Genomic DNA, 26,419 nt, shown 5'->3' with positions numbered 1-26,419 from the left:
CTAACGTTTGTTATTATGGAAAGTTTTCCCTTTTTATTCAATAGGTAGAAGGATGACATTTTTGAACCCGTGCTAATACGTTAAGGGCATAGTTGACCTAATAGATGAAATAAAGATATTTCTAAACCAATTCTAATACGTTAAAGGCATAGTTGACCTAATAGATGAAATAAGGATATTTTTTAACCATTTCTAATAGGTTAAGGACATTTTTTTAACCTTATCCATTTTTTCAATCGTGTATGGAGAATGATTAAAACTGTTTCAAGTCCTAATTTGAAGAGGAAAGAGACATCTAGTTTGTTCAGATACAAGTTATCAAAACATTAGGGATGTTTTATTGTACTCTTTGCTTTTACCAACACAGGAAATAACAAATAAGGCTTCTCCTTAAGGTATGTACTCCCACAAACTTCTTTTTTACGTTAATACATCAATCAAAAGCGCATTCAATAGTTAATAGCCATTTCAAGACTTCATATAGATAATCATATACACAAATAGAAAACTCCTACTCCTCTTGCTGTAAACCAAAAGAGTCGTATCAGCCTTCACTTATAGAAACAGTAAATAGCATGGAGATGACCTAACTAGGCAAGAAAATTTATAGCGTAAATAATGACTTCATTATCATTTACTAAAACTCGTATTCATACACACAAACTCCTCCACAATATCATGTCTCTCTTGCATAAAACTGAGATTCTCTTTACACCGCAGTTTCTCCAAAAATTACTCTTTTACCTAAGTTACAAAATTGAAGTGACTTTTCGGAAATCCACATGCTTCTCTGCTCTCTAGCATGTTTTAAAACTTGTATTTCAATCTCCTAACTGCTCTGTTTCAATCACTTAACTGTCGTCCAACAAGAGAAGGTGGTTGTAGTGCTGGAGGGCGTTACTTTCAATAGATTGTAGCCACAGTTGTCGTGTTTGTACGTCCCAACAGCAGACAGTTTCAACCTCAAGGCAATCTCTGAATTGGACACAATAACATGCAATAATGATCTGTTCTCCAGCACTATGAAGGACTCTGGAACCATGTCAAGAGTAGCTCCATGACTGCTGGATTTAATTCAAGCAAGACTGCTCTCAACGTATTCCATTGCTTTCCTTTTCACAGCCTCCATTCGTTCATCATCACCAAGCGTCTTTTCGTACTCAAGATACTTCTTAAAGAGGAACTGCACTCCAGACATCACAAACCATTAGAAAGGGATAGGGCACCACCATCTTAAAACAAGAAGAAAATCAATTGAAAGAAACATCTTAGCAAGTATTCCAGGGTCCTGAAAATATAATAATCACCTTCATCTTTTTGGGTGGAAGGCTGAGAGTAATTGCCCTTTCAAATAAGGCACGGATCACATCTGCATCTCCCAGACGAATCTCCTGTTCATTTGGTTTAGTTTTGAGTCATGTACAATAAAAAAGATTTTCTTCACACACACATAGAGTGCAATTTACTACAGTACCTGATCAAGATATACGCTCCACAGATCAGTTCTCTTCGGATATTCACGAAGCATCTTCTCAAACAAGGAGCGACCCCTGTCAGGAACTCCACACTTGAACTCTAGAATAGCTGTCTGTGTGATAAAGTTAATATGTTTGTGTGCAGGAAGACTTAGCAAAGCACGATTCACCACTGACTGGACTCCATCTTGGTTTTGTTTCAACAGCCACTGAATCCGCCTAAGCCAAACCTAAAAGCAAAGAATAAAAAGAGTTGGCAATAGTTAAATAGGGATCAGCCAAAGTATTTCCAAAATCACTCTTAGGTGTCAGTACCTTGCACGAATGCTTGAACTTCTTAACCATCTTGTTAAGAAGTTCATCTGTGAGTTTGTGTTGCTCAGTCCTCTCATACATTCCTAACAAGGCAAAGTGCACTTTTTTGGGATCACAATACTGCAATGCTCTTTGGAATACTTTTGCAACAGCTTCCTGGATCGTAATCAATAATGTGGGATTCAGAAGCAAATACTTAAACTGTAAAGTGATATAACAAATATAAAAATGGCTCTATATCATTGTTTTGCTGTACCTCTGGGGGATTTCCATACTCGTTTTCTAAATTGAAGTAGGCAACCCAAACATTCAGCTTTTCCAACTCTTCTCGCACGTTTATTGTCCTCAAAGCCCTAGAGAAAAGAATCAAGACACAATTAACAGGTTATACATAATTTTCCATCACATTATACAACTCATAGTACCTAAGAACACAACTGCACAACAAAGAACAAAAAAATCGGCACTTCCACATGGCCAAGTATGAGTTGTGCACTTGACTTTGCACCTCATGTGATTCTTTTAATTGTTCCATGTAAGGAACCCCTAGAAGCAAAAGTGTTATACTTAAAATCCATATAGATCACAAATATCTTCTGAGGCACTTAAATGTGATGGCACACCTGCCCAAGATAGTTTTTCCCAAAATGTGATCATTAGATTGACAGTGAGAGGGGCAACCCTAACAGAAGGAACACTTTTTTTTTTTGGAGAGTTCTGACTATGTAAATGTACTAGAACCAACTTAGTGCTAGATTTTTCTGTTAATAAAAAAAGCATTTCATGCTTGGCAATTTGACAAGGTAAACAGGCAATTATAATCTTACAGTCCAGTTAATATATTGACTATTCTATCACATAGAAGTTTGAATCACAAGAAGCAGACCTTTTTTTTCCTTTCACAAGGAGAATACATAGTTTAGAAGAGCTGAGAGCAACAATAAAAGTAACAGCTCACATCCAAGAGCTTAAATACCAATATGACCAAACATCAACTTAGCTAAACCAAACCAAGATAGGTAAAGTTTAACCAATTTATCACCTAAAAGGTTTATTCTAAGGATAAAATTCCAACTACATCCTTATACTACCAAAGATATTTGCTTGTTTAAACTCTTCATTTGCCAGAAATAGAATTCACAGTAGAATATATAACTTCAAAAAGATTTACCGTTCTGCAATCGATCGTGCCTTCTCAACATCAGCCAAAGACAGCACAAATGCCATGTATTTTATCCAGACAAAGCTGCTATTTGGGGAACTTCTAACTAATTTCTCAAACTCATCTTCATCCCTGGGAATATCTTTTTCCAGTAATCTTTCCTCAGCAGCTCTAATTTCTTGTTCCCTGCTTAAAAAGATTGTATCACATGAAGACAGTTATGATATGGACAACATTGCTCTCTGTGAATTAGTAAACCAGAAGAACAGGTAAGAAAGAAAAATAAACAGTACCTCAATCTTTTAGCTTTTTTTGCTACATGTTTCTGATTCTTGTCGCCTGAAGTACCGAAATTGGTAGCATCACCTGAGTTTTGATTAAATACATCTCCCATATCCAAATTTTCTGTATCATCAAGTGGGACCTCCAGTGGTGGTATGGATGCACGAGATTCAACTTCAGCAAGGAACAGGTCCTTCCCATCAACAGATTCACCATCAAGATCCTCCCGGCCTTGAGAGCTACTCTCGGGTGAAGAAGTTGATTCAAGACCTATGGAAAGAGCATCTCCATTCACTGCATAACCAGAACTCGGCCTTGTATATGTTTCACCACTTGTAGCATCATTAATATATGAATTCTTCATCCCTAGTGAAATTCGATGTCTTTCCTTATCCACCTGGCAAAAGGTTGAAGAAAATGAGTTTGAATGGAACAGACCCTGATGGCAGAAATGACACACAAGCTATACAGCCCGTAGTCATCACTCATGCAATTCTGGAAGAGCTAGATTAGCACTTGTAATGATTAAGGAGGAAGAGTGATAAAATAATTTGACATGCAAAATCAAGTTTCGACTTCTAGAATTCACGTATATAACATGGTCTAACATTGTTATTATTGTCCAAAACCAGGAGAAAGAAGAGCAAACAAAGCATATAAATAAATTTCTTTACATCAATCTCCCTTTTCCTTTTGGCATGATAAAATTTCACATATTTCTAAATATTTGTCTACACTACCAAATTGGAGTGTCATACAGAACAAGCATTTACCTTCAAAATCTTTGCCGTCACTCTATCCCCAGCTTTGTGTCTAGAGTCAATATTGTCGACACGATCGTCAGAGATTTCTGACACATGGCACAACCCAACCTAGAAAATGAAGCTGGAATCATCAGCATACATGTAAAACTCAAGCTTTCTGCTAGGAACTATAGCTCATCAATATTGCAAATTGATGAGAAAAATACATTAATGATTAGTATCAGAACATTCTTAAAGAATAGAGAAATTTCTTATAGCTGAAGAAAATACAAAGCAGAAAAAAGATACACTTATCAGTAAAGAGTCAAGAAATTCATTACAGCTGATGAAATTACAATAACGTAAAAAGATGTAGACTGATTTATTAATAATACACTGAGTTGGATCCATGTTTCAAAAGTAATAATGTGGTCCCTTGGGTCATAACTTATTTTCAAGTGAAAACTACTGGAAGTGACATGTTACATACCAAGTTTGTGTGATCAACTGTGATAAACAACCCATATGGTTCAACTCGCTTGACTCTGCCAGATATGACATCACCAACAGTCAAATTACTTAGAGCATCTTTATCAGACTTGGGAGCACCAACGGCACTTGATGTCCTTAGAGTGATTTCAACTCGCTTAGACAATGGCTCCACGGAGACCACCCTGTAGTACAGGAAATTAGTATACGAGAACATGAGGATTGAGACAGTTAAATAATTTATCCATACTGAGAAAGCTTACCTTCCAATGACAAGTTTACCAACAGGGAATTCTTTCTCTAGATTTTCCACATAGCCATCAGACAAGTTTGACAGGAGAACTTTTGCATCAACTTTGCGCGAAAGTGTTACGAAACATCCTTTCGGTGTTACATTTTTCACATATGCCTAAAAGTAAAAAATGGAAAAGGAACCTCCACGTTACACTTGATTGGCAAAAAATCAAACATAATTGCAGATGCAGTAACATAGAAAGACTAAACTACTAAAATGATTTTACCAATGAGTTTGAGTATACAATCAGTCTATATCATGTTTTTTTTTTGTTTTCTATGTAGAAAACGATTTTAATGGAAAAGGAATTAAGGATGAATAAAAAAAAGTTTTTAATGCATATATAAGAATGAAGGATGATAAAAGATTTCATTAGAATTCCCTATGATATGTCTATACTGATTAATACAACAATTACTATCCAATTTAGTATATCTTCTATATTTTATATTTATATTATATGAAAAGCAGACACCTTTTCACATTGAAGGATTGTGACTTTTCTGAAGTGTTGTGACTTTTCCGAAGAGTTGTGACTTTTCCGAAGGCTTGTGACTTTTCTAAAGGGTTGTGACTTTTCTAAAGGGTGTGACTTTTCTGATAAGGCACAATACACATATTCATACTACCCTTTGTTGCCTATATATAGAGGGGTTTCTCTCATTTTTAAACTACGAATTTTCAAAGTTTTCTATACTTCTTAAAATCTCAAGTGTGATTTTTGCATTCGTTGAGTGAGTTCGAAGTTAAGCGGAATTTGAGGTACTACTATTCTTGTAATACAAAATTATAATTATTTTCTCTGATTTTTCTTCGTCATTTGAGGACCACTAATAGCATATTTATTAAATGTAGGTTGATTTGATCCTCCTTGAGATAATTTGATCACAGGGCAAACTTTGAGAAAGACTGTATTTGATATCTTGATCCCTTTATGAATATCTCGCGACCAATTTATGAGATATTTGAGATGCCCTCTTCAAGGGAATAGGTATCCCTTTTATAGGCTTGAGCAATGTTTAAGGTATGGTAGCGTCCAAGAATTTTTATTTTTCTACTTAACCATCTCAAGGTCAATCAGAATGAGGACCAAAGTAGAACTACCAAAATAATGTGTATTTTTTCGCATATAGTAAAATTTTACTTATGAAAATATTATTGCATTAGAATTCATGATCTACGAAATTTATAAGACTTCAAATTTGTTTATTTCAAATGCAAAATTAGTGCACATCTTATAATGGCTCCTTTCATAGTTAAATTGCTTCGTAGAAAAAAACTTATTATTTGCTCAAGTAATGATGCATTTTGTAATTGTAAATTGATGCGGATAAACATTGCTATGCAGCTTGCAAGAGAAAAAGGAACATCTAAATCATGTTGTACCTGCACCATCATTTTTGGATGAAGATCCTCAATTTTCTCCACCAATACAGGAAAATTCCTGAATAAAAATTAACAAAGAAAACAGAAAAAAAATCAATCAAGAAACAAAAAGTACACAAATGATATGGGTGCCAACACCTTATATATCCACATTAAAATAATTGTTAGATAGCCTCAATGAGTCACTGAATACTTCTTTTTGTACAAGTAACAACCTTCTCAGTCAATTGTTTGGTGCAGTTGGAAAGACATCTAAATTGTTTATTTTGGTTTAGAGGGACGGAAACACTTATGTGGAAGGGCTTCACTTTACTTTCCTTCATCTTTCATTTCCTAAGCCAAACAAGGGAAATAGCCTGTCCGCCTGAGTAAGATTCCAGAGTAATGCGACAACTTTACCAATTCTATAACCAATTTACCTAATATATTATGAGACAACTATAATGGGACATTATGGCCGAATCATCTATATTAAGTCCCTTGGGGCTGCAGCGAGGAGGATCGTGAATACATAAGAAGGTCCAATGCACTTTGGATAACAGAAGTCATAACTGGGATCAAGTGCATAGCACACATCAACCTTTAGATTCATTGAACAGAACCTCTATTGTCCCGCCTAGTCAGCTAATTTGACTCCCTCGGGTCTGCAAGGAGGAGGATAGTGAAAACATAAAAAGTTCCAATGCACTTTAGATAACAGAAGTCATCACTGGGATCAAGTGCATAGCATACAATACATTGACCTTAGAATTCATTGAAGAGAACTCTCCAGAAACCTCCTAAATCAGGCAACAACTACTTTTATCGGCTAACGTACCATCATATTGAAAAAAATATAACATTCGTAGCATGTTCTATTTTTGCAGCATGATAAGAAATCTATTACCGATGAAGATTATAAATTTATCCAGTCTCATGAAGTTCATGTATGTTGACCTTGAAGAAATAATGCAAGAGGACAAGAGCATAACGTGTAGGCGTCTTAGGATGTTTCCTTAGAAAATCAAGTGCAAGGGATCTGGAACTTACACTGTGTCATTGAGTGCAGAGAGTTTCTCCTTCTGGGTTCTGTGTGAAATAGACCGAAGCGAGAGATCAATATGAACAGTTCCCTTGCTTGACTGAGCAATCTCCAGCACTTTGCACTTTATGAATTGTCCTTCATGATATCCAGACAGAGGATCGGCTACCCCTGGATCTGTCAGTTCAGTGAAATGAACCTTACCATATAGGTGAGGATCAATCTGAACAAGCAATCCACCAACACCTGGAAGGATTTTGGAAATCCTGCCACCCAAAACACTGCCTTCATGAATATGAAATGCCACACTTTCACTTGAATGATCCATGGGACCATCTCCTTGACAGGCAGTTTCTGGGTCAACCAACAGTGGCTGCGAAATTAAGCGCACTAACTTTTTCTCCTTATTAAACCGTAAAACATAACCAGAGAAGGCCCTGCCGACAGAGAACCTTTCCTGAAATTCATCTAGCTCACTAGGCTCACTTGAGCTATTTAAGATGTAGAGCTGGGCCTTAACATCTCGGGATATCGTTAGCCAAGCCCATTCTTTGTCAACTTTGTACACAAAGCCAGAAACGAGATGGCCAGTTGAATAACTGAATTTCTTAACGGGTTCAATTTCATCAGATCCTGGATACAAAAGTAGAACAACCATAGTCAAAAGGGATACCTTCAAAAATAAAAGCAGACTTGCATCACTTGAACATGAATGAATCGTGTCAATTTAACAAATGTAAATCTGAATATCGTAACCACCCTAGTGCATAAGATTTATTTTGTTTTTTATTTCTTTGAACGGGATAAACCTTTTCTGCATCCATTCTGCCCATATCCAGTGGAACTCATAAAAGAAAGACAAGATTTTTCAAGCTTAGAAAGTGAACATTTGTTGATTAAAATTTAACAGTTTTCAGCATCATGAATATATATATGTCAACCACAAATATATAAGTCTGGGGAAAAAATAGACCAATCAGAGAATACCCCAACATATCCAGTATATAGAAAAGGACAGAATCACAAGACTTTTTCATAAAATAAGCATGCAAAGACATAAGGATTGGGTAAAATATTGGCCTATTACATATGTCAGGCTTGTGGGGCTTGCAAAGAGACAAAAACTAAGGCAAGTAAACCTTCTAGTTATATATCACACAATACAAATTTCAGTTTATTGCACTCTCTCAAGTGAAAAAGTAAACTCAGACAATCTACGGGACTTTATGCGCACGGGGGGGGGGGGCAAGTGTGTTATCAAAGGCGAAAAGCGCAAAAAAGCTCTAAGGTCCGTGGGGGATTTAAATGCAAAGCGCAAATAAAGCGTGGGCTTTAATGAAAAAAGGCGCAAAGGGAGAAAAAAAATATAAATATATATGTTTAGTCCAAGACTAATAATTATAAACATGAAAGACAAATATATGACCAATGAAATTGAATTTTTTTATTATAAAGTGAAATATCAATTGTTTAGTGTCAATTCTTCATAAGAGGCTCATTGTCAAGGAAAGTTGTCTTAGAACCTTGATGACGACACTGAAGCGCACATAAAGCGAGGCAAAGCGCTCAACACGTTTTGAGCCTCGCTTAAAGCGCGCCTTTGATAACACTGGGGGGGGGGGGTCATTTGATCTTACAACAGAAAAATATGCTCAGAATGGACGAGATAGAAGCCACTCAAGTGATGGGAATCCATACGAGGTACTAGACGGCAAAAACCAAAAAGGTCTCATGTCATACTTAGCCATGTTATCATTTCACCTGTAAGTGTAGATGGTTTAATGGATAGCTCCCACTGATAGCCTCTCTTAACACTTTCTGACATATTGAGCTTTGAAATGATCCTTGCAGTAAGAGTCTGCCCAAATTTGAAGTTACTAAATGGAGCTTCAGCATAATTGTCATCTGATGCCTATTCATCAAGAATTGAAAGAGACAAGTTAAGGAACACAAAAATTAAGTTACATTTATTTTTTACTACTTTTCTTATTTCTTTAAAGAAGGCAAGGATTACTATTATCAGGTACACTTTCTTTCCTTTTCTATTGCGAATGGGAGGAACTCGAGGGTGGAGAGGGGAACTCATTGTATCATTACAGATTCATTTGAGAAGAAGTCATCAAGTAATTGCTTACCTCTGTTATGTGCACTCTCCCATGGAAACTGGACCCAAATTTTAGTCTCAGTTCAAGTGGCCTTATTTCAGTAATCTGCAGTTAATTGAAAAGATAAAATATAGTCCCCGGCTAATTTGTGATTTGAATCCTTCGTGCAGAAGAGTAACTATTGCCAAGAAAGATACCCATACCTCTGCCTGAACCAGCGATCCGACATTATAACCAGATTTCCTTTTAGCCCTCTTGGAATTTGACGTTTCAATAGCTTCACTGATAGACTTAAGCAGCAGCAGCAGTCTCCCACTTGTTGAAGGAGAAGGAAGGGCCATAACAGTGGCAATGACACTACATTAACGAAAAATGAATTAGAAAATAGAAATCACAATAGCAAGCATCAAATAAAAATGACCTACTTTAGCTATCCATAAAATAGAAAGCACAGTAGCATGAAGCTGGAATTGGATAGTACATCAATGAAGTAAGAATGAGTACATTCTTCTACAGCAATATGGAAAGGAAATTCTAAGCAACTTGTAGCGGTAGACAACAATCCCCCCCCCCCCCCNACGCAACTAGTTCCAAAAATAAGATTCTAATTTTGGTATGTCCCATAATTATACTAATACTTCTTGAGCCTTGAAATCCCCTTATATTACATACTAGATAGAAAGATGTGTACACTCCTGACGTCCCACTCCCAAAGTGATTCAAATTCCATGGTAGCCTTCTCTTCTATATTCTTCCATTCAAGTATCGGTTAGCTATATCTTCTGACTGGCATAAGCGCGCACATCATACAAAGATGGTTTCTCCTACAGTTCTACCCATGGTAAAAGCACATTGAATGTTCACCAAGTTCCCACTCCTTAAGGATTATTACAGGGAAAAATTGGCATTGCTATATATATAGATTATTCCATATTTCACGTGAAACCATACAACAAGATTCTTCAATATGCTTTTTTCCTTTCGATCATATCAACTCATCTATATCATAGCTACCTCATCCAGCCATTTGCGTGTCACAGCATAAATTGCAACCATGTTGAAGCAAGTTTTACTCTGAAATTTCTGATTCACTTTACTTCCTTCCCAAGTCAAGTGATACATGTGAGGTCCTAGCTCACAGTGATGTAAAGTTGCAACATTTTCAATTAATTCCACAGGGTATTTGCTACCTCCCACCAACATCAACATCTAGTAACTCTATCCACCAAGGTTTGGATAGATAGGAAGAAATCACCTAATGTTTTTGCCTCCGCTGGAATTTGAACATGAGACCTCATAATTTTCAACCCACTTCATTGACCACTAGGTCACATCTTGGGTGCTTAAGTCACAGCATTTACCCCCATGATCTAAGATCCACGTCTCATTTGCTTTACCGGCGAAATTTCTGAACATCACTTTTGTTGAAGAGTCCCACATCTATCTTATGGGATGGACGGTCTCTTTATATGGCTTACGTAATTCTCACCCTTTTGGGTTGAGTTAGACCCAAAATTCATTTCTTTACATGATTTTGTAGCAGGACCCATCCAAATTCTTGTTTCCCGATGTTGGGCCCCATGTTAAAAATTGTCCACGCTACCGATGTCCATTCGTGGTGTTGGGGGAGGTGTTAAAGAGTTCCACATCTGGCTCTTATAGAATAGGTGCTCTTTATATGGCTTGGGCAATCCTCACCACTTGAGCTAGCTTTTGGCATTGAGTTAGGTCCAATAAAGACAAATAGAACAGGAATTATCAGGTTTTATTTTTTCAATAACCCAGAAATTATCAGATCTTATTACCTTTCTCCATTGGTAAATGATTTGGGAGGGAGATTTTGAGTATTGTAATCAGCTCGTGATGCATATCCAAGAGTGTTATTGTATGATGGCAGTGAAACAACCTGGTAAAGTGAAAATGTTAAGCACACCTAACAATATGGATCGAAGTTAGACGGAATACAGCCAAAAAAAAAAAGCTGAAAGACTTGCCATGTAATTTTCTTTAACAATCTCCACAACCGCATTTACAGTTTGATTTACTTCCAATTCTCCTAGTGTTTCCCTTTTGCGTTTCTGTTTAAAAAGGTAAAGGAATCAAATATATGAAAAAGAAAAAGTAGCATTGTGCAACCAATATAGATGCAAGATAAAACAAGAAAATAAAATACAATGTTTATAGGAAAAACCAATAGTCTTCCTCGGAAGAATTAGTTCGAAAACAGCCCAGCTTGTGATGTGTGGGTTAGCTTCCCATCACAGGCTGGAACCCTGCTGCAAACCAAAGCCTGGTATCTTAGTAGTAAGTAGAAAAGGATAGAGGTACAGGCCATTTCCACCAAATTTCTAACTGTGCACACTGGCCCTCGGGAATCTCTCGGTTATAAAATAAGTAGAGTATGAAAGCAAGAAGGTATTGCTTTTTCTTCAAAAAAGCTCTTTAATGAAGCGATAAAACCAAGAGAATGAATGGTACAGCATAACGATGAAATAGCAAATTCAAAAATAACCTTCTGGGCTTGACTATTAGTGGTCTCTTTCTTTGATTTATTCACAAAAGCTGGCTTCAAAGATAGATCCACCAGGCGCTCTATCCTGGAAACATCAAGTACTGCTGTGCGAATACTTGAGCCAGTCTCCACAGGGAGTCCACTTACTGAAAAGAATATCATTTACTTAATATTAGATCTCAAGGCAACAAAATATAACTGGTTATTTAATGTTTCAAAGGGACTTACACTGATAGTGGGAAATAAAACCAAAAACGTCATCATATTTCTGAAAGTTTACTACAACACCAAATTCCTTTATTTCATGAACTTTTCCCTTCACAGTGCTACCAACATTAAATTGTTCCACCCATCTTAAGTCAGAACTTCCAGAGTCCACCGACTGCAGCTTGGCAATCTGATAGCATAGAAAGATGAATAAAGATCCATTCAAACTGATCTAGATTCTAAGAGAAAAGAGTATTCCCTACATCACCTTTTATATAACAAGATCTGATTGCGGACAGAGATCCTGTAAACATATGTCATATTTGTAGTAGCAAAAGAAAATATCACCTGATTCTTTAAGCATTGATTTCTTAAAACTTGCAAATGGGCATTGATTACTTATTATTATGAGTTTAAGTGTGTTTATGGGATACTCTAGTAATGAAAAAGCATTTCTACTGACATGGAACAATGATGACACTAGTGACTCCAATGCATGACCTTAGCACACAGGATAATTTTGAATCTTGCTTCAGGTTACCCACATTCTCCTCTGTAAGCAGGAGACAATACGAACACACAAGCCCACATATTGTGGACCCAAGGCAGGTATTCACACTCTTGAAAGTTGAAAAGGTTAATTTAATGATAAAACAGATGAGCAGAGACCGTAACAGTCTTTGATCATTCAAGTCAAAGGCTACAATATGGAGATCTATGGTACTTCCAAAAGTTCGTAGTCAAAACAGGCAATTCATAAGAACATATGACATTTTACTTTCCAGTCCAGATGAACACAACCAAGAACAAGAAGTAGGTGAAGATAAATCAAATGGAAAAAGTCTGAACTAAATTTAGGGCAAAGTTGAATAATATATAACATAACTCAGCCTATGGGCAAAAGATTTGAAGTGAATTTCATTTAACCCAATTGAAAAGGATTTACAGCGAATTAGGAAGTTTCAAATGCACTATCAGATAGGAAGTCCCTCCCTTATAACGGCAGAAAATCTGCCTACACAATGCCCATACAGTAATTTTAACAGATTTCCAAAATGTTTGTTCCCTGTTTTTTTTTTGAGACAAGGTAACTTTGTATTCACACCAAAAAAATTCATCATCCAAAAAATGATGAATTGGAAACTTACATCCCACCCATGGGTATACTTTACAAGTTTCCTATAAAATCAACTAAATCTACTATATCCCCTACAAGATTCTGTTCTCTGTTCTGATAGTTTTTTTCCAACCAATTTCAGATGCACATTCCATGTAGTAATATGAAATATGCAAGAGACAATAAAATTATTGTGTATGAAAAGCAAACAGGAATATATTGCCAGTCAAAAGATCAGCAGAGCTGTTCTGCAACATAGGATTCACGGTCAGTAATTACCTTCTCCTCCACAAGGAAGTATTCTTGAATAAAGGATGCATCTGTTGAACAGCAAATAGACTGCTTCAAAGAAACTGTAATTCGACTTGTTTCCCTGCTGACCTGGATAAGAGAGGAAGGGAAGAAGCAAAATTTCACAGGGAATCCCAAAAGCATAACATACTAAAGCTTCACTTTACCAAACTGTTGACCTACATCAATAATGTTAGTGCGAACAGACTGTCCAATATGGTAAACTTCAGAAAGACTGGATCTTCTATCATCAGTAGCCTTCATGAAAAACAAAATGGTGATAACTCAGCAGTTTTTATTGATCATATTGTGCAGTGTCCAAATAAAAGAGACAATCGTGAAGGTAATATATTTACTGCAAGAAGTATATACCTTGTTTCTTGGAGAAAACCCAGTCAAGCGCCCAAGGTAGCGAATGAAGATACCACTTTCAATTATATTACAAATATACCCCTGGATGAAAAAATTTATGCTGTAGTTAGCGGAGAAGTGGAATCACCAGAAAGTAATATCATGGTCAATAAACCAACGTCAACTACTAATGCTTTAAGCATTTCAATAGAAAAGCTTTATTTGTTGTGATCTCTATGGTCATGAACAATCACAGTTTTGTAAGAACTATGCCCACCCACAAGAAAGGGAGAAAAACAAAGACCAATTGTGCCTCAGTTCCTTGCCATTGGATTATTAACAGTTGCCTAACTTATCTAGAAAGGAGGGATCAAAGAAACTCAAAAACTAATAAGTATGTTCTTACATGCAGCACAGAGTTAAGATGGACTTGATTGACATCCAGCGGAAGTTGCTGAGCTGAGGTCACAAGAGAATGTTTTGCAGAGAGTATTAAATTGCTTCCCTCAACATCTACAAACATCAAAGACCCAAACAAATATCTAGTCAGTGCAAAGTACCGTGTTTAAACACACACACTCTAATGCAGCCCCAAAAACTAGAAGAACATAGAAATACCACAGGTTAGACTATCAACAGCAGTCTGTCAAATTACAGAAGAATCACATAATAACAAGAATAAATAACAAGAGGATATAAAGTTGACTGCAGCATTAATATAACGTATTATAATGGGCATCTCCAACTCCAACATCTACAGCAATAATGATTAAATCAGTATTTGGTACTTGACTTTGCAGAATGCGACAAGAAAACCTAGAATTCTGTTTCCCCTATTCTACTTTTCAGTTTTCATACTGGACATGATAAGTTCTGCTCTCAATGACACACCTTATCTAGATTAACGACACCATCTTTTTGGTATTATTGTATTGGCATACTACCACTTTGGCCTCTTCTCAGTAAAACTATTAGTTATGTCTATCCAACAAATAAAATACTACAAAATTACAGGACAACTGAAAAGTGAGCTATGGAAAAGAATGGTTGGAAATGAGCAGATATTAACTAAAGATATCACTGAATACAGCTGGATGTAGGAATGAGAAAGTACCAAGAACCAAAAGCTGATCAAACTCATAACCAGGCCTCAAGGCGGACTTCATCAACTCAGCATGGCCTTCAAGCGGTAAAAACAACAATATTAACTGCCTAATTGATACAGAAAGTACATAAGGAAAAATGCAGGGAAATCATAAAACAGTAAAAGCAATTGCAGAGAAACGAAGGATTCAATGGATGATCTTCACCACTGTGATCAGCCAAATGTTGAGGTGAGATTGTGCCCTTAAAATGACCCTGAGCAGTAACATCTAGGATGATTGCATCCGGAGTCACTCGTTCAACCACTCCAGAAACAACATTTCCTGGTTTAACGAGTTCATTGCTGAATACTCTGGCATTAACATTCAAATAAATGGAGGAATCATTATTTAATCAAAAAACTGCAATCCAGAAGCGCAATATTATAAACAAGCCACAGGGGTGAAGGGCAAGGGTACATATTACAGATCAACATGGCAATAAAGCGGCTCTTCTTGAAGAAAAGCTTGAAAGTTGCAGTAAACATTCCAGTCTAAAGATTTCAATGATTCAACAGACACCAACTCTACAGAACTACCATAAAGAAAGCAAAAGAGCTGCCAAATATAATAATTTCAAGATATCTATCTATTCATGATCCACAAAATTTACATATGGTACCAATAACGATAGGAACATCACTGTTAAAACAACTGCTCTAGCATCCAAGACCAAATAGAAACAAACCTTGAGGATGTTGTGAAACTGAGGTTAATACGGCGTGAAGTAGGATTAGAACTGGTAACTCTACATTTCACTACTTGTTCAACGTGATACATGGAACTTATTTCACACCCCGGATCTAGTCCAAGTTCAGATCTGGATACACAAATGGATGTGTCAGTGCCAATAAGACGTCACAAATATCACACAAATATCAATAGACATATAATAGGGTAGAGAAAGTACCATAACCATGATATTTTTGTGTTTATATAATACATAGAGTGAAAAATACTGACAAATCTCAAATCACATGTAGCCTTTACCCTGATCATAAAAAAAGTTGATCATCCAATTCATTTTATTTATATCTAGTCTTATTTCACTTTGTCAGAACGCAAAGAAGAAGAATTAATCAAAGTTTTCTTTAAATTAGAAAGTTAACATCTGCAATAAGATATACTAAGGGCACATATTTGAAGAATTTATCCATATGCAAGCAACGCTGACACAAAGGCAATTTCCAACATATCAAGAGAACTTCTATTTCACACTCGTCCTGATACTCGACTGTGTTCTGGGGATAAAAGCAACTCTGTAATCTCATACAGATAATAACAGAGTTCGAATCTGGAGTATATTATAGTCTACACCAATATATTCAATATCAAGAAATTATGTAATTTCATACTGATAATAACAGATTCCAATTCTGAAAAAGATCCTCATAGCTAACCTACACGATTATATTCAATTGCCATTATATTGGTCCACACCAACAGATTTGGTAAAATAAACTCATAACTCAGAAGAGAACAAAGTTGTTTGGAACATATAGGTAATACAAACTTAAGCGTCTCAGAGAAGTAAATCATGATTAACGGACGAAAGTGAATAGAACAGAGTTAAAGTACTATCATTTAAATAAACATAATCAGATTAAAAGAGAAAAGAAAAGCCTAAAATCATTGTATTACCACACATTATAAAATAACCAAATATAGATACAGTGGTAGGTATTGGCATATAGTTTGAAGGGTGAATTGCAAGGGACTACCTAGGGGCAAACCCTTGTACTCCATTGTAAAAGCGGACAAAGCAACCGTGGTTTTCAATCTTCGTTATCCATCCATGTGTTGTTAGTCCTTCAGTAGCATCAGCATAAGAACCAAGAATTTCAAGTTTTGATTTAACCTACAAACGACCCCAAGAAAAATTTGTCGGAGACGTCCAAATGATGAGAGAATGACAACTAATAGTTTTTTGAGAAGGTACGAGAGAATGACAAATAATTACGAGTAATTTTCTTAAATGCCAATTCGTTATGAGGCTGCAACAATAGAATGGATAAGTAGCAAGTGATAGAATGGATACATAGTTGATTGGATTTTGCAGTACAAGAGATATATGGATGGGTTTACACAGGATAAGTGCAGACTCAAAACAGGCTTTCACAGAAGGTTCCAACACAACCTAATGCAATATTTTTACTAACTGAAACATAATGAAAATTTTACAAGCCAACAATGAGTTAAGCCTAAAAATGGGATAGGATGCACCATTAACCCACTTCAACATATCTTACACCAATACACCCAATACCAATATTAACTAACATCGTCTTTCAAAAAGCTAAAATCATATAAAAATCCTTTTGTACAATGAGATTGTAAAATACAACAGTTGTCAAAGTAACGTAAGAATAAGAATGCTAACTTGGCATTACTTGTTAGTTTCTTGGTATAAGAAACAATGAAGTGGGTCTTAGTGCACTCATGAGGCAATGAATAATTGAAATAGGACTCACTTCAACCTTTACCTTATCCAAAAAAGAGATGGGACTCATTTATCTTTTGCTAAGCCCATTATTCTTTGATTGTTATAGGCAGCACTATAAATGAACTAGTTTTTCATTTCCACGTACTGTGAAACTGTTATGTACTCCCTCCGTTCTTTTATATATGTCACTATAAATAGTTGAACCATAATACTTGTCATTTCATGAAATCAACGCATAAATTACCATATTCTTCCTATTATACCCTTGATAGAGTAGTTAATTAGTCTTTAAAATATATACTTTGACCAACCTAGGAAAACTAATAAGTAATTAATATTCATTGGAGTACTTCATACATAGATTAATTACTCTCTCCATTCACTATTCTATAAAATCTGATTTTGAAAATAAACTCAAAAATTTAAATAGTCATCCAAATGCATTTTAATTTTTGAAATCTAGCATATTTATCATTTATTGAAAAGTTGACTTAAGAAAACATTAAATAAGGGTAGAAGGGTAAAGTTACTTAATTTCTTAATGCAAGTGCAATCTAAAAAGGTGATATATAAAAAGGAACGGAGGGAGTATATGACAACACCCAAAGTGGCAATGATGGATTTGGAGCCAGCTTTTCATCCATCAAGAACTTAAAAGTATCGTGGAGGTGCATGGAAAAAAGACTTTAAAATTCAAAAGTGCTAAAATGGCTATCTACAAAGAAGACAACAAGGCTCAAGGCAATTAAACTAATTTTAGGGCCTAGGGTTATATCATTTAGTCATATTACCTAATTGACCTAGCGTATAAATAGTTCATTTGGTCTTCATTTTAAATTTAGTTTATGGATGAATAAAGGATTGTACTCCTTGTGTAAGCATCGCGGTATTCACTTGTGTCGCAGTAAATGTACTACTCTTAGGTTCATCCTAAAATGGATTCCATGTATGAGCTCAATTTCTTCTCCCTTGGATAAATTCTAATAATTAAATGTTCGCCTACTTGTTGGACTTTCTTCTAGTTTATGTTTTCCCCAATCTAATTTCTTGTCTTATCCTCTTATAGATATTAGAACCACATGAGCACACATGTTTTATTTCTTAAAAATATTGGTTTTACTCCCCCCCACCTTGGAAAAATTCCATCAGCTTCAAGGCTGGCTAGCGGCACCACATCAGCTCCACGAACATCTGTACTACTGTTGCCAGTAGCTACACCCTTTCTAAGAAAGTCTGATTATCAAAAATCAACACTTCCCTTATAAAAAAACAATGTTTGGGATTAAGTTACCTATTTCTAAAAAAAAAGTATGTTTGGGATTGTTAGAAGTCCCTTGGATCTTACCCATTCCATTCTTGCACAAATCTTGAGCAAAAGGCACCAGTTGCAATTTTTCAACAATAACAATGTTCTTTTCCAGCACAGGCAAGACACAGACCAGATCAACCTCATCCCTTGATACACTCATATTTGTGTCAGCCGAAAACTTTGTAGGCAGCAACGCCTTCTTCTAGTAAATCCCTATTGTCAGTGTAATTACATATGAAACCTCGCCAAAACAATGTCTCCGGTTGTCAGACTTCTCTGAATTTTGGATCCTATCCCGACACTTTCTCCATTCCACCATTCCCACTATTTTTCGACCAAACCCTAACCCTTCTCCATGATAAATCGTGACATCCAGTCTCTTGACCTTCAATTCTTCCATTAACAATCGATTAAATGTTTTTCGGCTTGTGAAGAGCATCATTCTTTGCATCCATGGAGTAAATGACATTTGTTTTCTAAAACCCAGCCATGTCGGTTCGAACTAGTCGGTTCAAAAAGTTGTGATTTGTGCTTTTTACAAACTCACGGTCTGACCCATAATAAACCAGCTATGATTTCTCCTTCGGCCTGGTTCTCTATCTCATGGGCATATCTTTCCTTCTGCCCTCTACTAGCCTAATTCCCTCTTTCCCATTCAAAATTGTCATCGAATCTTTTTGTGTTAGCCGTTACCAGTAGTTCCCCCATAGATCTCGACAAGCTGTAACCACACCCACTTCTCTCTTGCATCATCCTTCCCCTCTTGCCTACCCTTCTATTCCCCTTTAAACTTCTCCCCTCCTCCCTTTCATGCACACCCAATAGTTCTGGCTTGAACTCCGGGTAGACCCAAATTGTAAGTCTTTTTCGCCATCTTCAACCACCTAAGAGACTAGAAGCTTACCCACCCACCCTCTTCACTAAGTCTAGCACTCGTTAGGTTGTGCAAGCTACTTACTGCATCAATAAATCCCCAACATCAATCCCCAATCTTCTTGAAGAGGTCAAAGAACCACACAGCCCACCTTTTCATCCCAGATTTCTAATCTCAGAAAGTTTCCACCCAACCATCTTCTTTCTCTTTCGAGAACTTAGGTTGCTTTCTCATTTGCAAACTGAAACAAGAAACGAGTATCACCCAGCTGAGAAATTTCCAAACCATCTTCTACATCCTCTACCTCCACAACCCAATTTCAACAGCTTCAGGTGAACCCACCCACTTAGAAAAAGATCCAATCAAGCATGATCTCAAAAAAAGTCTTCCTCACCTGTGTATGTTCCTCTAAAACTGAGAACCTTGGTTCACTGCCCATCTCCCTCTTCAAGCATTTTCCCCCAAGCTCTAAGGCTGGAAACTCAAACGGCCTTCTTGTAGGATTCCGGCCTCCTTGCTTCTAGACATTTTTTTTAATTTGATTGTTATAAATATACAAAAATTCTTGAAATTTTATTCTCTTGCAGATAATCCTTTTTTAAGATACCAGGTTAGAGTCTTAGAGAGGATAGGATAGGATAAACCACAATTAGGAAAAGAACTGAAAGTGGTTATGCCAAAACTTTGTTTCCATTTAGGATAACTAAGTAAACATTTTTCCCTATATATCAGTAATATCGCAATACTAACACAATGTTAATAAGAGGCTCAAGTTAATTAAAATATCAAAAGACAAAAAAAACAAAGATAAACAGAAAAATGACGCAATATACATAAGAGAGGCTTGAGCTAAGAAACTCATCAATAGATTGAACAAGATAAAAGAAAAAAAACAGCTAAACAGAAGAAAAATAAGTTCAAGTACGCTCTACGAATCAAGTTAATTAAAAGAGCCATACTAGTGTCTTCTTGTGTGTAATAGTGATTCTCTTTGACTTGCAACCAAGAACACGAAAGACTAATTCTGCTCCAACCTGCAAAAGATATCATTAACTCTCTGCAGTTCAAACCAAAGAGATAAAGAAAACACCTGCTATATTATTCTGGAATACCTGGAATTTTTTCCTGGGTTTTACAATTTCAAATTCAGACATATGACGAAGAGGACAAAGTGCTTTCACACCACTAGAAAATTGTACTATGGCACCGAAGCTGTCTACTGCAATGACTTTAGCTTTTACAACCATCCCAGGCTTGACATCTGAATGAGTGAAAACTGACCCTTCAAATGCACTGGTCTGTTCATAATTAAAGAAAAGATATGAAAAGTGTTAGTATTGCAGATAAAATTAAGGAGAACGTATCATTAGATATGTGTTGAGATTTCAATAACAAGAAACAAAATGAAGCAACATTCAAATACCCTACTCAGACCTCCCCCGCTCCCCTCTTTTATAATAAAGGAAAAAGAAAAGCAAGGAACACATCTTATCTTGCCACAGAGCTCTTCAGCTCTACCAAAATTCGATATGTAAATAAAGAAAAGGTGTTTTTTAATCAGGTTTAACACAGAAATGCATAAAGCTTCTCAAGACCAAGCAGAAAACAGAGGCAAAGACACAAATCAAAAGGAAGGTAACGTTGGCAATTTGTGTTGTGCCCCCAGTTCCAAGTACAAGAACCAAAATAGTAACTTCTTGACAGAGTTCTTCAACTAAGGTATCCACATACAAGTATATCGGACTAGAGTGTGTCACAGCTTGCCCCTGGACAAACACCAGTTCAACATCTAAAGTTCACTTGAATCAAAAGAATAATTTCCAACTATAAATAAGTGTACCTTCAAAACCCCAGTAGCAAGTCCTTCTAGACGCCTAAATCCATGAACCCTGACGCGAACAAGTTTCCCTTCCTTGAAACTTTTCTCCAGCTTTTTCACTTCCTTATCAGCAACATCAGATACCTGCAAAACTTGCTGAGTTAATAAAGTTGAGTTCAAAGGCATAAATAATAAGGCCCAAAGACTACGGAATCCAGGAATATTCTTACATTAACATATGCTGGAGTTGGAACTGGGGAAGAGGGGATTTCCAGCAAAAGACCCAAACCCCTATCAATCCTGATCACTTTTGATTGATCAAAAATATCTCCAACCTTGATAAGCTGTAAAACCGAAAAGCTCAGTTTAATTTAATAATACAAAATGATTAATATATAAACATCGAGTTGATACAAAGCAATGAATGCAACCATGCTTACTTCGCAATATAATAGAAGCACTGCAGCTGAAATTTAGTTTTTCAATAGGACTAACTAAATAGATAAAAGTATACTACCATACAACTTGCATATCATAGGCTCATAACTTCTTCTTTTTTTTGATAAAGTAAATGATAGGCTCATAACTTCTTCTTTTTTTGACAAAGTAATTGATAGGCTCATAACTTAAACAACAGAAAACTTGCTTTGTTGTGAATTCCCCTAATTTGCGGACATTAGTATACTAGTTGCTGGTTTTGAACTTTACTTTCACTGAATGCTGGTAGCAACCTCTTAGCTTCCATCTTAAACACTAAAAGTTAAACTGTACTTGGCACATCTCGGAAGAAACTTGAGAAGTCACAGCTTAGTGCTAACAACATAAGACGAGAAGATAAGCTTCCTCTTTGTTTGAGAGGTCTCATGCCCTTACGATGGATGAACAGTTTCTCATCATCTCGACAATCATTTTGAAGCACACAGACAAAGAATGCAATATGTATGATCTGGATCAGACCGAAATGCGCTAAAAGCAAACAAAGAGAAATGGGGCCCATGAATTATAGGCAAGTCTGACATCTCTAAAAGACCTGGAACAGACCTCACTGCAATGTTCTACCCATCAAAAAGCACCTCGTAAGGTCTTACAAATACACTTGAATCAGGACCTATAACATCCACCATAGACACTCAAGCACCTTAGCAAGATTCATACATAGAATAAGCAATGATTTCTCCTGCAACCATATCCCGAGAAATGCAAAAGGTCCAGGTCTGTGTCTAACTTAAAATTGACTAAAACAATCTTTACTCTCCATCAGCTTTTAGGGCCATATTTGTCCTCCTATAATTCAATTTTTTTCCCTCATTCCATGTTTCAACTAAGTAAAGGTACTTCTATGAATCAAACAAGTGCAAGCCAAGTATAATTAAATGAACAGCTTCATTAAATAATTCTCCGTATGCAAACAACCAATCTGCAGCATGCAATATTTTAGAGTCGATATACTTAGGATCTTAAGAACTTACTGCAGGAGGAGCCTTGTTGTGAACCAGGTGAGGATTCAATGTCAAACCAACAGCTCTAGTTGAGGGATCAATAAATAGTATCCGAGCATTAACCTACACCAAGAAAATAAAGTGCTCACTGAAATTAAAGAGAGGACAATTTAATTGGAAAAAGTAAAGCATAGCAAGAAAACTCAATATAAACCCTAAACTGATTTCAACCTTCCTTGATCAGCAAGGGTGTGGGAGGTGGACAAAACAGAATTTGCAAACCATTACTTGGTGCAATTCCAGACTCTATTTCCTTTTCCTTCCGACACTCAACTGAAAATCTCATCCTCCAAAATAAAGGCATATGCATGATCCCTTTGTTCTAAATAGACTGAACACAGGTGACTTGTTACAGGTGCACAGACTGAGAGTTGAAGCACTCCTGATATTGCCTAATGTAAAGGCATAATCATCTTTTCCTACACTGAAAATTTGCCTACAACTTATGGAAGAAGCTTCCGAATAACTTATGAGATTTTCTTGCTCTAGCATCAATTTACAATCTTTCCTTGTAAAGCCCCATACAATTCAATATTGATTTGGGCTAATTACAACCCTAATGACATGATTAAAGTAGCCTGAGGTGCACGAGGGTGGTGAAGTCATTGAAATATGATTAACATATGTATCAGTGTTATCAAAAACAAAAAGCACAAAAAAACTCTAAGGTCAGTTAGGGCTTTAATGGAAAAAGGCACAAAGAGAAGAAAAAAATACAAATATATATATATATATATATATATATATATATGTTTAGACTAAGACAAATAATTATAAGCATGAATGACAAAAATATGAACAAAGAAATTGAAAAAAGTTTACGATAAAATGAAATATCATTTGTTTAGGGTCTCCTCTTCCGAAGAGGCTAATTGGCAAGGAAAAGCATGCCTTAGAACCTTGATGACTTCATTGAAGGCACATTAAGCAAGGGAAAGGCAAAACGCTCAACACATTTTGAACCTCGCTTCAGGGCTTAGTGCGCCTTTGATAACACTGATATGTATGTCAAGAATTGGAGGTGGTTTGAAGTGGTAACGTCACCCAAAGAAGTTGGAGTTAAGTTGAACTCCCAGGAACTTCCTGTGTCGCAAAAGAGGATGTAGGACCTAAGGAAATGGCCAAGGCATGAGACAGTGGCAGTGTACTGATGGCCTTAGCAGTTCAGTAACCTACAGACACAGGCGAGCGCCACGAAAAGACATTAGCGAACCATGCTTCGTTACAGCAAATTGGAGATCCGCAAGCCCAATGAAACAAGGACCTGGAAAACCAACCATTCCTCATGGTGGGAAAACTGGCAAGTCTAAGAGGTGCGGGATAGGAGAAGAGCTGGCAGACCATAGTTCTATAAATAGAAATGAGGTCGGGGAGATAGAAATTTAGCCTCATTTATGAAGCTTGAAAGCTTTGGAGAGAGGGAGACAAGGCCATAGTCATAAATACACTTCAAGATAAGAAATGTATGATGGTTTTTGGTGATTTCCAAAATTTAACACAAATATCAACTTTCTCATGGATTGAAAATGAAATTCTAAGAATCATTAACACTACATTCTCGAGAAGTTAAGATTTTCCTTCAAAGAGGTAAACCCACAACTTAGACTTCATTTGACTAAAGAATTTTCTTTAAAATATTTGGGTCTTGAGAAGATGATGAATAGTAAACTTGAAGTTAGAAGATGAGTTGGGTAATTACTCCAATGACTCATTTTGAGAACTACCATTTAATGAATTAATGGGTATGTTTAAAGGTATAGATAAAGGGGTTTGGATTTAAATGGTTTAGCCAATGCATGAGTCCTATTTGGTTATGTTGAAATTGTTTGGAGTAGAATTGATGGAAATTAAATATATATCAATTGGTTGTATTGGGATGCATTTGGAAGTCATTTGGTTATGTTTTCCATGCAGATACGGGTGCACACAAACTGGTGAGACGACCTAAACAATTTCTTCCTCTTCGACTTATTTGGGTGAGCCTCACTACTATTATCAGTAGGTGCTAGTCATGTCTAATATTCTTTTGCATAGACGAGTCATATCTGGTGCAAGCCGTACTCCTTATGTACCATCCATAAAGGTTCTGCGATACATTATGAAGGTCTAGTTATGTACATGAGACTTATGTTATTTTACATTTATGTATGATTTTTGCACCATATTTTGAGGCAATGGGCTGTACTTATGATTTTAGGCTATTGATCCATATGTTTCTCTTATTAAAGATATGAACTTTCTTACAAAATTTTGTATACATGTTCATGATTTTATTTTTTTGATAACCGTCATGTTCGGGCCAGCTTGCGCATCTCGACTAGTTCCACGAGATACATGCATGTCACCTCCCACCGTCAATATGTACCAGGTAGCTCTGTCCACAAAAGGTAGCTCTGTCCACAAAGGCTAGAACAAATGGAAAGAAATCACCCAGTGTTTACTGCCTCTACTGGGATTTGAACCTGAGACTTCATGGTGCTCAACCCACTTCATTGACCACAAGATCATACCCTTGGGCGCTATGTATGTTCATGATTTTGGGTAGACATGTTTTGTTAGTTTATTCTATGAAAATTAATTGCATCGAGTATTGGTCACATGCTCCTCCGGATTTGGGCATAACATTTCCAAGCTAAATGTTGTGCCCTCATGGTGTATTTGTCTTGAGAGAACTGTCAGGACTTTCCCTGGGATAGTGATTTTTCTTACGCTCTAGCAATGGTTAATGGTAAATTAACTGATATGCAAAACAACTCAATTGCGCAACTTGATCCCCACAACTTCTAGAACATTAAGGGGTCATTTGGTTGTTGGTTAGAGTTATGCATGTATTAGTAATACAGAAATTAGTGATGCATGGTTTAGTTATTCATGTATTAGTTATTCCATCTTCTATCTTGCATAACATAATACATAAATTCCTTCATATAACCTATACATGTACTAGTTATGCAGAATTGTAAACTGGTAACCAAACACCGTACTTGGTGTGTTGAATTCTATACATAGCAACTAAAATGCTACCAAACATGGTACTAGTTAAGTGGGTTCTAATACATGAATAACTCTACTCCTAACCAGCAACCAAGGGACCCCTAATTGTTTAACTCATCTTTGTCACTTTTTTTTTGAGGTTCAGTCCTCCATATTGGACCAATAAAAATCTCGTTATAAAAACATCTCGGTGTTTGAAGATGGAGCAACAAAAGCTCCCACAAACAATAAAAACAAAAAACATTCGAAAGCACAAATGCAAAGCAAATGAGAATGACTTTCACTGCTCTCTCACCACATTATGCTACAATCACAACTTATGGATAAAAGATCTTCTTAGTGGTAGCAACCCATTGGTGTTAAGCCTCTCAAGCACCAAGTAAATACGTTGATTTTCATTGCTATGCAAACAAACATGAGAATTATTTTCATCGCTCTTCCTACACACTATGCAACAATGACAGCTTTATGAATTTGTAAGGCCATCTTCCCATTAGCAAAGTTGAAAATCATAGGTTAATACCTTCCTGTGCCAAGCACCAAGTAAATGCCTTGATTTTCAAGGAACATTGTCTTCCAAACAGAAGA

At 36.4% G+C, this 26,419-nt stretch overlaps 1 protein-coding gene across 1 annotated transcript in view; it reads right to left on the bottom strand.

Annotated features, from left to right (window-relative positions):
- Window positions 1–503: 503 nt before the first annotated feature.
- Window positions 504–26,419, bottom strand: part of LOC125857847 (rRNA biogenesis protein RRP5) — a 37,972-nt gene continuing 12,056 nt past the window's right edge. Inside the window, exons 9-40 of the mRNA XM_049537500.1 lie at window positions 22,808–22,900; window positions 21,569–21,682; window positions 21,360–21,482; window positions 20,632–20,817; window positions 20,479–20,553; window positions 16,615–16,751; window positions 15,582–15,713; window positions 15,062–15,207; window positions 14,866–14,931; window positions 14,158–14,264; window positions 13,773–13,853; window positions 13,584–13,658; window positions 13,389–13,490; window positions 12,014–12,182; window positions 11,786–11,931; window positions 11,268–11,351; window positions 11,079–11,179; window positions 9,477–9,630; window positions 9,304–9,378; window positions 8,930–9,080; window positions 7,177–7,801; window positions 6,148–6,205; window positions 4,730–4,875; window positions 4,468–4,651; window positions 4,008–4,106; window positions 3,246–3,631; window positions 2,962–3,138; window positions 2,047–2,143; window positions 1,791–1,946; window positions 1,475–1,705; window positions 1,308–1,391; window positions 504–1,183 (exon numbers count right to left, since the gene is read on the bottom strand). Of these exons, the coding sequence (XP_049393457.1) occupies window positions 1,076–1,183; window positions 1,308–1,391; window positions 1,475–1,705; window positions 1,791–1,946; window positions 2,047–2,143; window positions 2,962–3,138; window positions 3,246–3,631; window positions 4,008–4,106; window positions 4,468–4,651; window positions 4,730–4,875; window positions 6,148–6,205; window positions 7,177–7,801; window positions 8,930–9,080; window positions 9,304–9,378; window positions 9,477–9,630; window positions 11,079–11,179; window positions 11,268–11,351; window positions 11,786–11,931; window positions 12,014–12,182; window positions 13,389–13,490; window positions 13,584–13,658; window positions 13,773–13,853; window positions 14,158–14,264; window positions 14,866–14,931; window positions 15,062–15,207; window positions 15,582–15,713; window positions 16,615–16,751; window positions 20,479–20,553; window positions 20,632–20,817; window positions 21,360–21,482; window positions 21,569–21,682; window positions 22,808–22,900 (4,668 nt within the window). The 3' untranslated portion in view covers window positions 504–1,075. The remainder of the gene's footprint in view (window positions 1,184–1,307; window positions 1,392–1,474; window positions 1,706–1,790; window positions 1,947–2,046; window positions 2,144–2,961; window positions 3,139–3,245; window positions 3,632–4,007; window positions 4,107–4,467; window positions 4,652–4,729; window positions 4,876–6,147; window positions 6,206–7,176; window positions 7,802–8,929; window positions 9,081–9,303; window positions 9,379–9,476; window positions 9,631–11,078; window positions 11,180–11,267; window positions 11,352–11,785; window positions 11,932–12,013; window positions 12,183–13,388; window positions 13,491–13,583; window positions 13,659–13,772; window positions 13,854–14,157; window positions 14,265–14,865; window positions 14,932–15,061; window positions 15,208–15,581; window positions 15,714–16,614; window positions 16,752–20,478; window positions 20,554–20,631; window positions 20,818–21,359; window positions 21,483–21,568; window positions 21,683–22,807; window positions 22,901–26,419) is intronic.

Source organism: Solanum stenotomum, chromosome 3, assembly GCF_019186545.1.
Source record: "Solanum stenotomum isolate F172 chromosome 3, ASM1918654v1, whole genome shotgun sequence".
NCBI classification, from domain to species: domain Eukaryota; kingdom Viridiplantae; phylum Streptophyta; class Magnoliopsida; order Solanales; family Solanaceae; genus Solanum; species Solanum stenotomum.
Note: the sequence above shows the minus strand (reverse complement) of the source record. Positions and strands in the feature narration are given on the sequence as shown.